Below are 14,819 nucleotides of genomic sequence, written 5' to 3'. Positions count from 1 at the left end.
TGGAAACTTGTAGTTGCCTGTATTGCATTTTTCTGTAGATATTTCATTACTAGAACTCACTTGAGAAATATTTTTGTGCTAATTATACTACTTACTCATTTTCTGGAATAGAGAAACTTACTATGAACTTAGTAATACTTGGTAACTGTAAATGGAGACTGCCCTTATGTTTCCTGGCTGCCCAGACTGCAACAATCGCACAGAATCTATAGTAATTACAACACTGCTTGGCCAATAGCCTATGCATATTCCTAGCTAGCTCTTACACCTGAAATTAACTCATTTCTATTAATCTGTGTATCACCACTAGGCTGTGGCCTACTGGTAAGGTTCCAGCATCTGTCTCCTTTGGCAGCTACATGGCATCTCCTTGACACCGCCTACTCTATCTTTTCTAGCATGGCTATATTCTGCTCTGCCATTTTCCAAAGCAACTTTATTTATTAACCAATAAAAGCAACACATATACGAAAGGACATTCCACGTCAAGTAATTTACCCAATTAATCCTGAGAGGAGCAGACAGTCATGTTTCTCGTTTTCACATTAATATGTGATGTGGTGGCATACTTCCGGTAACACCAATATCTGGGAGAACGAGGCAGGACAGTCACTAAGTACTAGGCTCTGTAAGGAATGCCTGGCTAGCCTGAGCTGCATATACATCCCTGTCTTAAGCAAATAAACAAAAGCTAGCTTGAAAATTTGTACCTGTGTATATATGCATGTTACATATATGTGAGTGTGTACATGTGAGTATGTTGTTTTTAATTTATTAGATTTTTGGAAAAAAATAACCAATCCAAGTTCCCACTTCCTTTCCTTCTCCCATTCCCTCCACACGTCCTCTCACCCCACCCCCATCTAATCCTCAGAGAGGGTAAGGCACATTGCTTTGTGGAAGGTCCAAGGCCCTCCCTACTATATTTAGACTGAGCAAGGTATACATCCAAAGAGATTAGGATCCCAAAAAGTCAGTCCATGCAGTAGGGATAAGTCCTGGTGTCACTGTCAGTGGCCCCTCAGTCTACCCCAGCCATGCAACTGTCAACCACATTCAGAGGGACTAGTTTGGCCCTATGCTTGTTCCTTCCCAGTCCAGCTGGAGTTGGTGAGCTCCCATTAGCTCAGGTAGACTGTTTCAGTGGGTGAAGCCATCATGGTCTTGACCTCTTTGCTCATATTCTCATTCCTTCCATTCTTCAACTGGACTTTGGGAGCTCAGTACAGTGCTCCGATGTGGGTCTCTGCCTCTGTTTCCATCAGTTGCTGGATGAAGGTTCTATGGTGATATTTAAAATAATCATCAGTCTGATTACAGGGCAAGTCAAAATCGAGCCCCCTCTCCTGTATTGCTTAGGGTCTTAGGTGGGGTCATCCTTATGGATTCCTGGGAATTTCTCTAGAGCCTGGTTTCTGCTAATCCTATCATGGCTCCCTTAATCAAGATATCTCTTTTCTTTCTCTCATCTCTGTCCTTCCTCCATCTTGATTATGTCATTCCTTCAAGTTCTCCTCCCTACCACCCTTCTCCTCCTACCCCCATACTCCCAATTTTGTCAGGCGATCTTGTCTGTTTCCAATTTCCAGGTGTTTTTCTTTGGGTTCACCTTATTACTTAGCTTCTCTAGGATCATGGACTATAGGCACAATGTCCTTTGTTATAACTAGTATCCACTTATGAGTGAGTACATATCATATTCATATTTTGGGCCTGGTTACCTCACTCAGGATAGTGTTTTGTAATTCCATTCATTTGCATGCAAAATTCAAGATGTCATTGGTTTTTTTTTTTAGCACTGAGTAGTACCCTAATGTGTAAATGTGACGCATTTTTTTATCCATTTTTTTGGTTGAGGGGCATCTAGGTTGTTTCCAGGTTCTGGCTATTATAAATAATGCTGCTATGAACATAATTGAACAAATACTTTTGTAGTATGATTGAGCATCTTTTGGGTATATGCCCAAGAGTGGTATTGCTGGATCCTGATGTAAGTTGATTCCCAATTTTCTGAGAAACTGCCGTAATGATTTCCAAAGTGGTTGTACACATTTGCATTCCCACCAGCAATGGATGAGTGTTCCCCTTACTTCACATCCTCTCCAGCATAAGCTATCATTGGTGTTTTTGATCTTAGCCATTCTGACAGGTGTAAGATGGTATGTATCACAGAGTTATTTTGATTTGCATTTCTCTGATAGCTAAGGATGTTGAACATTTCCTTAGTATCTTTTGGCCATTTGAGATTCTTCTGTTGAGAATTCTCTGTTTAGTTCAGTACTCCATTTTTTAATTGAGTTATTTAGAATTTTAATGTCTAATTTCTTGAGTTCTTTATATATTTTGGAGATCAGTCCTTTGTCTGATGTAGGGTTGGTGAAGATCTTTTCCCATTCAGTAGGCTGCCTTTTTGTCTTATTGACTGTGTCCTTTGCTTTACAGAAGCTTTTCAATTTCAGGAGGTCCCATTTATTTATTGTTACTCTCAGTGACTGTGCTATTGGGATTATATTCATGGGCCTGAGGCCACACCTATGTGAATAACACAGTCAGGATGTCACTCCCATATGCCAGAGCAAGCACACAAACTTACCCTCTTTCCCTCCCTCCTGCTCTCCCTCCTTCTCTCTCTGTCACTGTCACTTTCTCTCACACACACAGGGCACTTTAAATATAATTAACATAAAAGGTTCCTGTTTCCAGAGTAGCAGTAATGTAGCTATCTAAGAGTGATCCCTGTTGGCAGCAGTTGGAATAGACATTTTCCTTTAATAATTTTATTTTTCAATCAAGAGAAATGAAGTATGCCATCTAGAGTTGTTTTGGTTTCAGAGTGTTGAAAAAATTATCTCATACCAAAAACATCCTAAAAAAATTACTAGTTGTTTTCAGTTCCTTTATTCTTCCAAATGGTATCTTCTTTCTGTTAAGTGGTACTTTGTAGCTCATCCGTGTGACACATTGTAGTTTGTTTGCTCTTACTACCTTCCAAGATTAAATTCTCATCCAGTTCCTGTTTGTGGTTGTGGCATCCCATTATGGAAGATTTGTTGTATGGCAATAGGATCTTCATAACTGGGATATTACACTGTAACACGCTGGTATGGATTGATAAACAAAGGCATTTTTAAGACATTCTCTCCATGTTCCATTAGGAGTATTTTTTGATGTGTAAAATTTATTTTGACTTTTAAGATGTATTCATTTCATCTTTCTGTAGCTGATTTCTAGGTATGTGCAGTTTTCATTTAAAAATCTGGAAGTTGTATACACTGGGGTATACCTGCGACTCCTACACTTAGGACATTGAGGCAGGAGGATTACCATGAGTTTAAGGCCAACCTGGGCTGCACACCAGCTTCCAGACTAGCCAAGATTACTACATAGCAAGACTTTGTCACACAACAGCAAAACAAACAAAAGATCTGGAAATCAGCCTGATGAATGAATGGATTGATCTTTTTTATCAAGCTTTTATTTATTTGTTTATTTACTTACTTAGGTTTCTCAAGACAGGGTTTCTCTTTGTAGCCCTGGGTGTCCTGGAACTCGCTGTGTAGACCAGGCCAGCCTTGAACTCTGTAGATTGGCCTGCCTTTGCCCCCTGCATGCTGGGGTTAAAGCAGTGCATTACCACTACCCAGCATAAGCCAAGTTTTAATTTATATTTGCACAATAGCCTGTGACTGTCTACCTTGAGGGGCGTACGAAAACAATTGCCGAAGGAAAATTAGACAGAAATAGGAGTGTGGAAGGTAAAATTGCCGTCTCCTTTGCCCAACATGGAACAATTCCTGGAAGTAGAATCTGGCTGTCTTTGCTCACCTCTGGAATTGCCCCCTTTTTGTATGTATGCATTTTTAAGTGAACATAGTCTTTGTTGTCATCTCATTCATTTCTTAATACATAAAATCCAAGTTAATTTTGTAGTAGTTCCAGCTGGTCACGTGAACCCTGTGCAAGATTTCCATTTATGCTGCCTCACCGATCACTCAGAACAAGTTCCCACAAAGACCTGTTTTGTTCTGCAGTTGGTCCACCCCAAGGAAACCAGTTTCCAAATTACGCAGGGCTTTATAAATCAAGATGAACTGGTCAGAAATTGTATAGAGAAACAAACAAGAAGCCAGCCAATGCTTCCTGGTTGGCAAGCAGTGTATGTTAATGTACTACAATTGCAGGTAATGAAATTTCCTGTAATCTATGAATACTTACTCTAGTTAGAAAGCTTGCTTCACTTTGTAACTTTGATTCGAAGCCACTAACGAATTCTTAATAATTGTTAAATGACACAAATACAAGTTGTAAGATATTTCAGGCAACAGATGATATAAGACAGTTGACAGATCATGAATTTGAAGTCTGTATATGTCAACTTGAGTGCCAGGGTACAGAGGAAGAGGGGTTTGGTGTGCTGACATGGAGCTCCTCTATGGAATAGCATGGTTACAGGGAACATAGAGACATGTTGAGCTTGCTTTGCCTGGGATTGTCCGTTGCTATGTTATTAATAAAGGAATAAACCCACACATAGTTCATAAGTGACGGTGTACTCTTCGAGAGTTCAGCTGAGACATAGATACTTAAAGTATACTTTATGGACATTGAAAATGCCCTTGAAATATATTCTCTTACAATAAAAGTTTTGTCAGATTATTTCACTCTTGTCAGTTTTTACGGCTAGCAAGGCCTTTCCAGTTGTTTGCTTCAGCTGATCTAGTCCAAATACTGTGTTCTAACTCATTATCGAATAGCCATCCAAAGAATCTGCATCTTGTGTAATGAGCTTTTTTTTCCCCTTGGAGAAATTTTGCAAAAGAAACAAAACGGGAAAAAGAAAAAAGAAATAAATAAAAATGCCCTTTACCATGGCAAATATCCTTTCCAGCAGTAGACCAAGACCAACCCTCCTCGTTCGCCAAATAAATGGGAGGACTCTCAGAACCTAAATCCTGCAGCGTGTGAGCGTGCCATACATAAGATAGGAAACTATTACAGAGGACCAAGCGTACATTTAAACTCTTGCCTGTTTATACAAACACATTTTGAGAATGAAATTGTAAACAATTTCTTTCCTCATAAAGTCCTTTTTTCGCTAGCTGTCCATGTTTACATTCATGTTGTATTCTCATAAAACCAAGAGAGCTGGAGAATTTTTGTTTGTTTAAGGCTGGGCCTCTAAGGAACCTTTGTAAAGCATTTTCCTTACATAGGAGACAAAAAAAAAAAAAAGCCATTTGAGTTTCTGCCCGCTGCTCGCTGGCACAGCTTACTGTTCAGTTACTGCTATCCCAAATAAACTAATAATTCTGATTTTTCAGTTTAATTCAGAGTTGTTGGTAGAATTTGAATTGTTGAAATAGTAATCTTCTGCTTCTCTTACTAGATTTTAGTATAGGTTTACTTTGCAAACAGTAAAATCCATGTGTCTTATTTATCCAATACTCGTGTTGATCAAATACATCAGGGCCAGTGAGGAAGGCTTTCTCAGAGTCACGCTGGAAATTCTTCAGCATGTTGGCAGGTTAGGAACTATTGCCTTTTAAAGAACCAAACTGCTATGTCATGGAATTTTACATAGACAAAAGTTTAACTTTATGGGGCTTGCCTTATTGGCTTAAAGATGAGATTCTTATAATTTATGTGTTTTTATTTGATTTTAGAAAATTAATGCAAAACTTCATGATGGAGTATGCCAGCGCTGCAAAGAAGTTCTCGAGTGGCGTGTAAAATACAGCAAATACAAACCTCTGTCAAAGCCTAAGAAGTGGTGAGTTGAGTTTCTTAAATTCCTTCCCGGTGATATATGTGACATAGTGTTTTAGTCCATTTTCTAACTCTCAAGATTGTGTTTAGATAAACTTGAAAGCAAATTTAAAAATCCTTGCCTCTAGTGTAGAATTTCATCTTGAATGCCGAGTCTTAGTTTATGAAGGCAGACAGGAAAAAGATCAATTCTCTAACTCATGATTTTGTACAATTTTTATAGAACCTTTTTCTAATAGGTGAGTTGAAGAAGAGTGGAAAAAACCTGGTTATTGTAAAATCTTATTTTCCACTGATTAAGTAGTAGTATTTACTATAGATTATGTTTATATAGATTGTTTTTATAATTTTTTTGAGACGGTGTGTCCCTGTATGACCTAGACCATCCTCCAACTAATAGCCCTCCCACCTCAGCCTCCAGAATGCTGGGATTTATTGGCATGTGCCACCATATACAGCTGTTATGCCAATTCTTAAAATTTGTCTTTCCTCGTAATTCAAACCATGAAGATAATGAAAAGTCAACCCAAGTTGACTCTCATGTGTGAATTACTGGTTTGTAATTTACAGTTTCATTCATTTGTAGGCTTGAGTCAAGATGAAAAGATACCCAGCATAGTTTTTTACTTATCTGTCCCTACCCTTTCTATATTTCTGGGTCACTTTTGTATCATCCTTGTGCAACCTTATTTTAGCTGAATAAGGACAATCTGATAATAGCTCTATCAAAGAACAGAATTGCATTTATTATAAATATTAGTGTATTCTTTTTATATTATTTATTTTGGTGTTCCATGTAGTAGGTATTTAGAACATAGCTGGTCATACTTTCTTTTTTCATTTGGTATCTTTGTATCCATTTATTTGTCTATCTAATCTATCTATTTATTAAACCATTTAAGTTAATATGCATACTAACAGATCTCGTTATGGTATTTGCCCATATTCGTGTTTTTATACATTATTCTAATACATCGCCAAATACTTCCTACTTCCCGCTTTCACAAATGTTCCATTACCTTCACTTTTCTCTTTTCCACCGTATTCCTTAAGATTTTTGGCTTCCTCTTTCATGGTTCCCTTTCTGATTGCATGGCATACATACAGCTAGATAGAAGATAGGCAATATTGTTTGTAGTAATTCCCAGTTCTATCCATTTCGTTCAAATATCATTTCATTTTTCTGTACGACTAACCTTTCATCATGTATATGTACCATTGTTTTTAACCCATTCATCCACTGAAGGTCGTGTAGTGCACTTTCTAGCTTGTATGAATAGAGCAGCAACTAATATGCATGTGCGAGTATCTCCATGGTGTGTTAACTTAGTCCTTCAGGAGCATGCTCAGGATTGGTATAGTTAGGCCCCCACTTGTGGCCCCCGCTTGTGAGGTTTGTATGTTTGTTTGAGTTTTGAGGAACCTCCAAACTGATTTCCATAGCGACTGTACAAGTTTACATTCTTTTTTTAAGTTTTTTGGTTTTACTATCATTTTTTAAATTTTTTTTTAAATTTATAATATATACAGTATTCTGTCTGCATGTATGCCTGCAGGCCAGAAGAGGGCACCAGACCTTATTACAGATGGTTGTGAGCCACCATGTGGTTGCTGGGAATTGAACTCAGGACCATTGGAAGAGCAGGTGATACTCTTAACCACTGAGCCATCTCTCCAGCCCACATGTTTCCATTCTCATCAGGAGTTCGTAAGAGTTCTTTCCTCACACCATTGGAATTGTTTATGTGTATTCCCAGCCCTCATGTTTTTTCTTGATGATAGCCATTTTGACCTTGGTAGGGTGGGTCCCTATTTCTTCCTCCCTAGCACTGGGGTTACAGGCCGACACTGCCATAAACAGCCTTTGCAGGTCTGGGGATCGGAGCTCAGATCTCCATGCTTCTGAGCTGGCACTTTCCTGACTGAGCCATCTCCTGAGGCCATGACTATTGTTTTATATTGCTGACTTTTCCTTCCTAGGTCCTGGGTTGAATTAGTCTGGTGTTTGAATCCATTTTATAGTTGTTCATTTCTTTGTTTGTTTGTTTAAGACAGGGTCTCACTGTGTAGCTCTAGCTATCCTGGAACTCACTGTGTCGAGTAGGCAGGCTTTAGACTCAGAAATTCACCTGCCCGGTCTGTGTACAAGGGTGGGAGCCAGCTTGATTGTGAACTCTTGTTTTCCTGTGGTTCATGCTGGTGTTGAGCCTCTGTGGCACAAACGTTCAGTGTCCTCCAGAGGTGTCTTCATTTAGTAGTTGCAGTGCGTTAAGACGATTGCCCCAAAGTAGTGACGCTGTTAGGAAGTGTGCCCTTGTTGAAGAGGTATGGCTTTTTTGGAGGAAGTATGTTACTATGGGGATGGGCTTTGAGGTCTCTTTTGTTCAAGCTTTCTTCATTGTGACATTGAGTCCACTTCCTGTTGCCTGCAATGTGTAGGACTCAGTTACTTCTCCAGTACCATGTCTACCTGCACGCTGCCCTGTCCCACCTTGATGCTAATGGACTGAACCTCTGAGTTGTAGTCATGGTGTCTCTTCACAGCAGTAGAAACTTTAAGACAGTCGTGTACTTTGTTTCTGATCAGGAGCTCCTGTTAACACATTGCACCCTGCAGTCTGTGAGCCAGTTAGGTTCTCTTGCTCTCTTGAGACGTCATCAGTCCTGCCCAAGGTGGCTTATGATTTATCTAGGGAGTTTCTCACAAGGGCATAAGGAGTGGGGAAGCAAGCACAGCCCTGAACTCTGTACACGAAGTCTTCTTCTTTAAAAGCATTGTCACCCTGCAGGTGTGTGTCACATGTTCTACCCGGGCTGCTGGCTCTCCAGCTGTGAAGCAGGGATGACAGCTGAGTTGCTCCGAGAGCTTCAGCCTGATGAGGACTATCGGTTTCCAGGGAAACTTTCAGTTGATATAATCTGGTCCAGGACTCGAGAGAAGGGACGCTTTTCTCTGTGCCCTTTCATTCCTGGGCCGGGCTTCCTTGCCCTCCACAACCAACCCATAGGACTGTTTCTGACCATAGAACTATGGCAGGTTAATTTAGCCTCTCCTTTCTCAGACACCCACAGTTGCCCAATTTTAAACAAATACTTTCCTCTTAAGGTAGAGCTTGGCCAGTGCTCTCTAAGTGATGTAGAGTGACAAAATGGGATTCCTCTGCACCCCTGACCCAACTGTTGGAGACTGGGTTTGAGACTTGTGAGGGCTGTTGGCTGTTCCTGGGGGGCCAGGTAACGCGGGCAGTTTCTGGCCCACCATCTTGCTTGGACATGCCTTCTTTCTTAGTGGGGGGAAATCTTAGGAGTTTGTGGTGGCCATCTAACTACAGTAGAGGTTATTGCATGGTGTTAATTTCCAGTGAAAGCTATTTTAGCCTTCTTACAAACCTAAAACTCCAGGTTTGGAGCATTTATTTACTTAACAATATTTAATAGTGGTGGGCATGGTATTATATGCCTTTAATTCCAGTACTCACAGGGAAGGCTAAGGCAAGTGGATCTCTGTGACTTGCAAGTTCCCAGACAGCCAGGCTACACTGTCTCAAAAAAAAAAAAGGATTTTTAATAACTGGATGTTTTAATTTTGGCTATTTATTTTGTGTACTTGGGTGTTTTTTTCATTGTCAGTATTGCTGAGTCTTCTTTCAGGTAGTGTTATAGGTGTCTTGATTATTTTTTCAGTGTTTTCTTCCTAGTGTCTAGCATTTTTCCTAAAGAAAAATTCTTTCAGTGGCTAAGGGTGTAGCACCGAGTGGCAGAATGTGTACTTGATATGCTGACATCCTGAATTCAATCCTCAGAACTATAAAACCAGCAAACCATTGCTTATAAACAAGCCTGCTGAATCTCATGTTAAGTCACCCAGATTGGCAGCAGGGAAGTTAAGCTGTAAGAAAGGTAGAGCATCTGACCGTAGCTTTCCATGAATGAATAATTGTTTCCTAGGTAGCAATTAAGACTAACTATGCAGTAAGTCATATACTTGTAGTTAATACGCCAACACAAGCTCTGTGGTTTCAGAGCATCTTCTATAAGACGCTCTTCCTCTAAAGCGTGTCCAGTTTCACCACTGCTCCGTTTTCCCCAGCAGCCTTTTTCCCAAAGCAATCTGACATTACACAATAGACATTACAGAGTGTTACATTTAGCAGACCTTGTTAGAAGTGAAGTAACGTAACTATATTTCTTCCACATCCAGTCCTTGTAATCTTATCTCGGTAGTCTGTGCCTGTCCTGTATGCTTCTCTTTGTTATGAGTACGCCACTCTGTGAAAGATTACTAGCAGACTTCTCTAGAAGTGGTTATTCCCCATCTGTCTCATGTGAGCCACTGTTCTTTTAAGGGAAATGAGAGATAAAGGGGACTCAAGGCCTACTGTCTATCACACTGATGAAGGAAATAAGGTATTATATAAATACAAAATACGGCTAAGTCATTGTGGTAGTTTGAATGTAATTGGCCCCCATAAACTCATAGGGGGAGGCACTGTTAGAGTTGTGGCTTTGTTGGAGTAGGTATGGCATTATTGGCGGAAGTGTGTCACTGTGGAAGTGGGTTTTAAAGTCTTATATATGTTCAAGCCATGCCCAGTGGGACAGTTCACTTCCTGTTGCCTGCAGATCGAGATGTAGACCTCACAGCTCCTTCTCCAGAGCCATGTCTGCTCACATGCCTCCATGTTCCACCATGATGATGATGAACTCATGTTGTGGGAGCTCCTTCAGCCAATAGCCTTTAAGATACCCATCCACTTTGGGCTTGGTCTCATGTACTCTAAGTGCAGATGAAAAGCGTGCATGGTCCTCTTTTTCTGCTGGATTTGGTTCCAGTTCCCAGCACGTGCAGTGGACTGTGGATCGCTACCCTTACTGTGAGTTTATTCTCACATCATTAAACCTTTGTTATACCCCTTTCCAGGCTATTGTGGAACTCTTTGGTGCTACTAGAAATTGGTGCCCAACATAGGGCTCAAACCCAATTAAATGTTTTCCTTTATAAGAGTTGCTGTGGTTATGTTGTCTCTTCACAGTAATAGAAACCCTAAGACAGTATTAAGGGAAATCACCAAGAATAAGGAAGTCCAAGTAAATGCAAAGCGAAGAATATCTCACAGGAGCCTGAGAAATAAATACTAGTCAAAGCAGAGCTCTAGGCAGAGAAGGGAGGAAAAGCCTTTTTCATCTGCCCTTCTGGTTCATAGCTGGGATTCAGTATCTAAAAGTGGAATACCCAAACCTGCAAATGTAATTGATACACATTTTATATAGCATGAGGACTCTCATAAGGAAAGGAAGACCTGAAGAAATGGTTAAGTCCAAACTAGGCCTGCACTTAGGAAGCTAAGGCAGGAGGACCACAAGTTCAAGAACCTAAAATATATAGGGAATTCTAGGCCAGCTTGTGAAGTACGTGATACATAGTTTAGTCCCCTCTCAAGAAACCAAGAAGGAAAGGGGAAAGGAGAGGATGAGGTTTTTATTCCAATTATACAGATGTTTCTCACCTTAGAACAGTTTACATCCTAATTAACCCATCCTATAAATGAAAGTACCTCAGCTTGATACACTGAGTATATCATCATATTTTCATTTTGTGAACCTTAAAATGCTCTGCATCCCCAGCCTATAGTAGGGTGAAATCACCTAGCACAAACTGAATCATAATCACGTATTGAATATCTTAAGTGATTAGTTGAATGTGTCCAGCTCTCCCAGTCAGGCCCCAGTCTGTGGTTGGTTGCTTGTTCTTTGTCAGCATCTTCTGTGGTACTAGGTAGAGTCAGACATGGGCTGATGCACTATTACTGGCCATTTTGTTTAATGGATGAAAAGAGAAAGAGAAGTAGCCTAGAGATTCTAATATTAATGCGAATATTTGCTTTATAACGTGTCCAAACTGATGGCACGAAAAGGTTGCTTGGTGGGTGATGAGACACCTCAGGCCTCCATCTGGATGCTATGACATGCTTGTGAGTGTGGACACAGATGTTCTCCCTCAATAAATAAATTAATAAATATTTAAATATTTTTAAGTTTTTTTTTTCTTTTGAAAGACTATTGCTTGGTTACACGAAACAACAGGAATTTCAGAACCTAAAAGTAAAGCCTGTTTGTCTTTCTGTATTTAAGAAGAAATGCACAGGGTGGTTCTAAGCGGAGTGTGTTAAACTGGAAGTTCCTGCCGTGCACAGTTCAGTAAACAAGATTGGTGACGTTTGTAAGATTTAATGAAGCACCAAGCTTTTGTTGAATGGAAGGAAAGGGCCTCTGGGATGATCAGTACTGGACTATGAGAGCACAGGAAAACAGGGCTTCAGGATTAGTTGAATTTGTCATTGGATCTAAACTTTGTCTTGACTTAAACATATAATCCCCCTTACCCAGGCATTTAAACAAACAGTTCATTTCATTTCTAGCCTTCTTGCACCTTTTGAGAAAAGGGCAAAATCTTTTAACCATTAATTTAATTTTAAAGTATCAAAATTTCTTGACACCTTTTAGACCAATTATTTTATAAGATCCCTTGCCCTTCGTACTTAATTGCATTGAATAAATTTTACTATTCCTTTAAAGTCATTGTTGAACCTCGTCTCACCTGTTGTCAGACATCTCTCTTTGTCCAGAGATAAATAAACCTGTGGTCTAACAAATAAAGAGAGGCTGGAGAGATGGCTCCATGGTTAAGAGCCCTTACTGCTCTTGCTGAAGACCTGGGTTCCATTCCCAGCACCCACATGGTGGCTCATGCGCCTGTAAGAGGACAGCAGTTCATCATGCCGACTCACACACTGTACACATGAAGGCAAAGTGAAAAGGAAAAGAATAAAGGTTAATCCTCTTCATTGTTCTAAGGAGTTCAGTAGGGAAAGCTAGGTTGTTTGAACCATCTGCTACAGTGCGGGAGTAGGGGACGGAGGAGACGTCTGTAAGTCAGGAGAAGCCCACAAGTCATATCTGGAAGACACTGAGACGGTGAGACTTGCTGCCAAGAGCCTCATGCCACCATATGTTGTGTCTCTGTTCGTGGTGCCTGTGTCTTCTCTTTTTCTTTGAGTCTTTTGAGACAGGCTTGCCTGGAGCCCCTGATTCTCCCCTCCCCCGCAGGGGCTGGGGTCACAGAGATGTGGTGCTACTCCAGGAGCTCTTCCTTCCTAATCAGACTCTCTGAGTAGGACCTAGCTGTACTCTTTATAGACAAATCCCTTTGTTTCTTCTCACTATGCAGCTCAGGCTAGCGTGGAATCCATTATCTATCCCAGACTGGTCTTAAATACACGTTCCTTCTCCCACAGCCTCAGTCCATCATCATGCTTATAAAAGGATATCAGAACACAGCTCTTACTCCAACAGGAATAAGAGATAGTCTTTTTCTGAGCTAAATATGAGTACCCATGGCCAAGGACATAGACTTGAGTTACCCTGAATGGCATGCTCCTGCATGGAAGTGTTTACATTAACTTCTATAGTCACAGAACAAAAGAAAGAAATCAAGACCCTTCCAGATACACTGCTGAGGACAGTGGGTAGCCAGCTGCCTTGAAACGGGTTCCTTCTGCAGGACTCAAGCTAGCTGAGCACACTCCTAGCCTTCGGGGTGGTGAAAACTAGTCGTCTGTTTAGTTTATACATCTCAAAGGTTTTACCTGACACTCAAAGGATATCCAGTCAGATATAGAGGTGGTGGTTGCTGACTCTGTGGTTAATCCTCCAGCTCCATAGTCGCAGAAGTTCTAATTAGTTGTCATTCTGGTCTGTGGCATTTTTAATGTAGGTGTGGCTTTTTCAGGAAAATAGAGTTCATACAGAAGTTCTGTATCCCTGAATTTCTTAATACCCCAATACTGAATGTGGGGGCTGAGCCTGGCCTCCCAGGGAAGACTGATGCAGGAAGATAGCATGAATCCAGGAGTTCAGGAACAGCTTGGTCTAAAACCACAAAAGAAACAAACAGGAAGGAGTACCACTGCCCTCATTTTTCAGAGGAAACAAGTCAGTGGTTCACAGAGAATGCGGTAATTAGTGCCAGTACCTTGCTTGTCTGGCTCTGATACTGCATTCAGTACCAGTCCATTGGCATCCACTAATTATCTGCGTTGGCTAAGCAGACACTACTGCAATCCCAGTCATTCTGACGTAACTCTGTGTAGATAGGTAACTTCCATGACACCCAAGGTGTTGTCCCTTCTATTTTTAGAGACAGATGACTGCTGTGTGCCATTGACCAGCGCGAGCTGTTCCTCATCCTCCATATAATTGTAAAGTTCATAATTCAAGTGGTAAAAATTGGGTGTGTATGTGTTTATGACCTGATGACTGGCTTTCTATGGATTAGTTTGTTTCTACCAAGTAAATGTAGCACTTGGGTTATTTGTCCAGTTTGTAATTTCTATTTTTATATAGGGTTTTAGACCAAGTAGGAAAGACAATATATTCATTACCTTTCACAAAATTTATTGACTTAGAAAAATATTGGCATGTTTAAGTATTGCATTATAGTTCACTAAATTTAGCAGTGTGGACCTTAAGTGATGTTCTGAATTTCACTGAAATAAATACATTAACAACAACAAACCTGTGTTTTAGCATATTCCTACTAAACAGAGAAATTTTCATTACTTACCACGTGTATAATTACGAGGAGGAATCACTCTGAAATACAGTAGGAGAAAGGGCATTAATAATTAAACCTTCATTGATGGGATATTTAATAATTGAGCTTTCATTGAGGAATCTTAATTATGTGCAGGTGTGTATGTCAACAGGTCTCCACAGAGGCCAGAGGTGTTGGATTCCCTGGAACTGGAGTTACAGGCAGTTGAGAGCCTCCTAATGTGGATGCTGGAAACCGGGCTCAAGTCCTCTGGAACAGAAGCAAGTGCTCTTAAACACTGAACCATCTTTTTAGCTCCTTAAGTGTCGGGGTCTGGTGCTATAGCCCAGACCATAAATTAATTCTCTACCAGGTCCCAACATAAACTATCTCTCTCTGGACTGGCGTGGAGGTGTGGAAATAAAGACACGACTCACATGGTTTCATCGGGAGGGAGATT

General features: G+C 40.5%; 1 protein-coding gene across 2 annotated transcripts in view; it reads left to right on the top strand.

The window, feature by feature from the left end:
- C5H9orf85 (chromosome 5 C9orf85 homolog) overlaps nucleotides 1-14,819 on the top strand; it is a 53,121-nt gene that overhangs the window by 23,270 nt on the left and 15,032 nt on the right. For both annotated transcript variants that reach the window (XM_075973673.1, XM_075973672.1), the window contains exon 2: nucleotides 5,664-5,770. In XM_075973673.1, coding sequence (XP_075829788.1) covers nucleotides 5,664-5,770 — 107 coding nt within the window. The remainder of the gene's footprint in view (nucleotides 1-5,663; nucleotides 5,771-14,819) is intronic.

The sequence above is a fragment of the Microtus pennsylvanicus genome, chromosome 5 (assembly GCF_037038515.1).
Source record: "Microtus pennsylvanicus isolate mMicPen1 chromosome 5, mMicPen1.hap1, whole genome shotgun sequence".
NCBI lineage: Eukaryota > Metazoa > Chordata > Mammalia > Rodentia > Cricetidae > Microtus > Microtus pennsylvanicus.
This window is presented reverse-complemented; position numbering and strand designations above follow the sequence as displayed.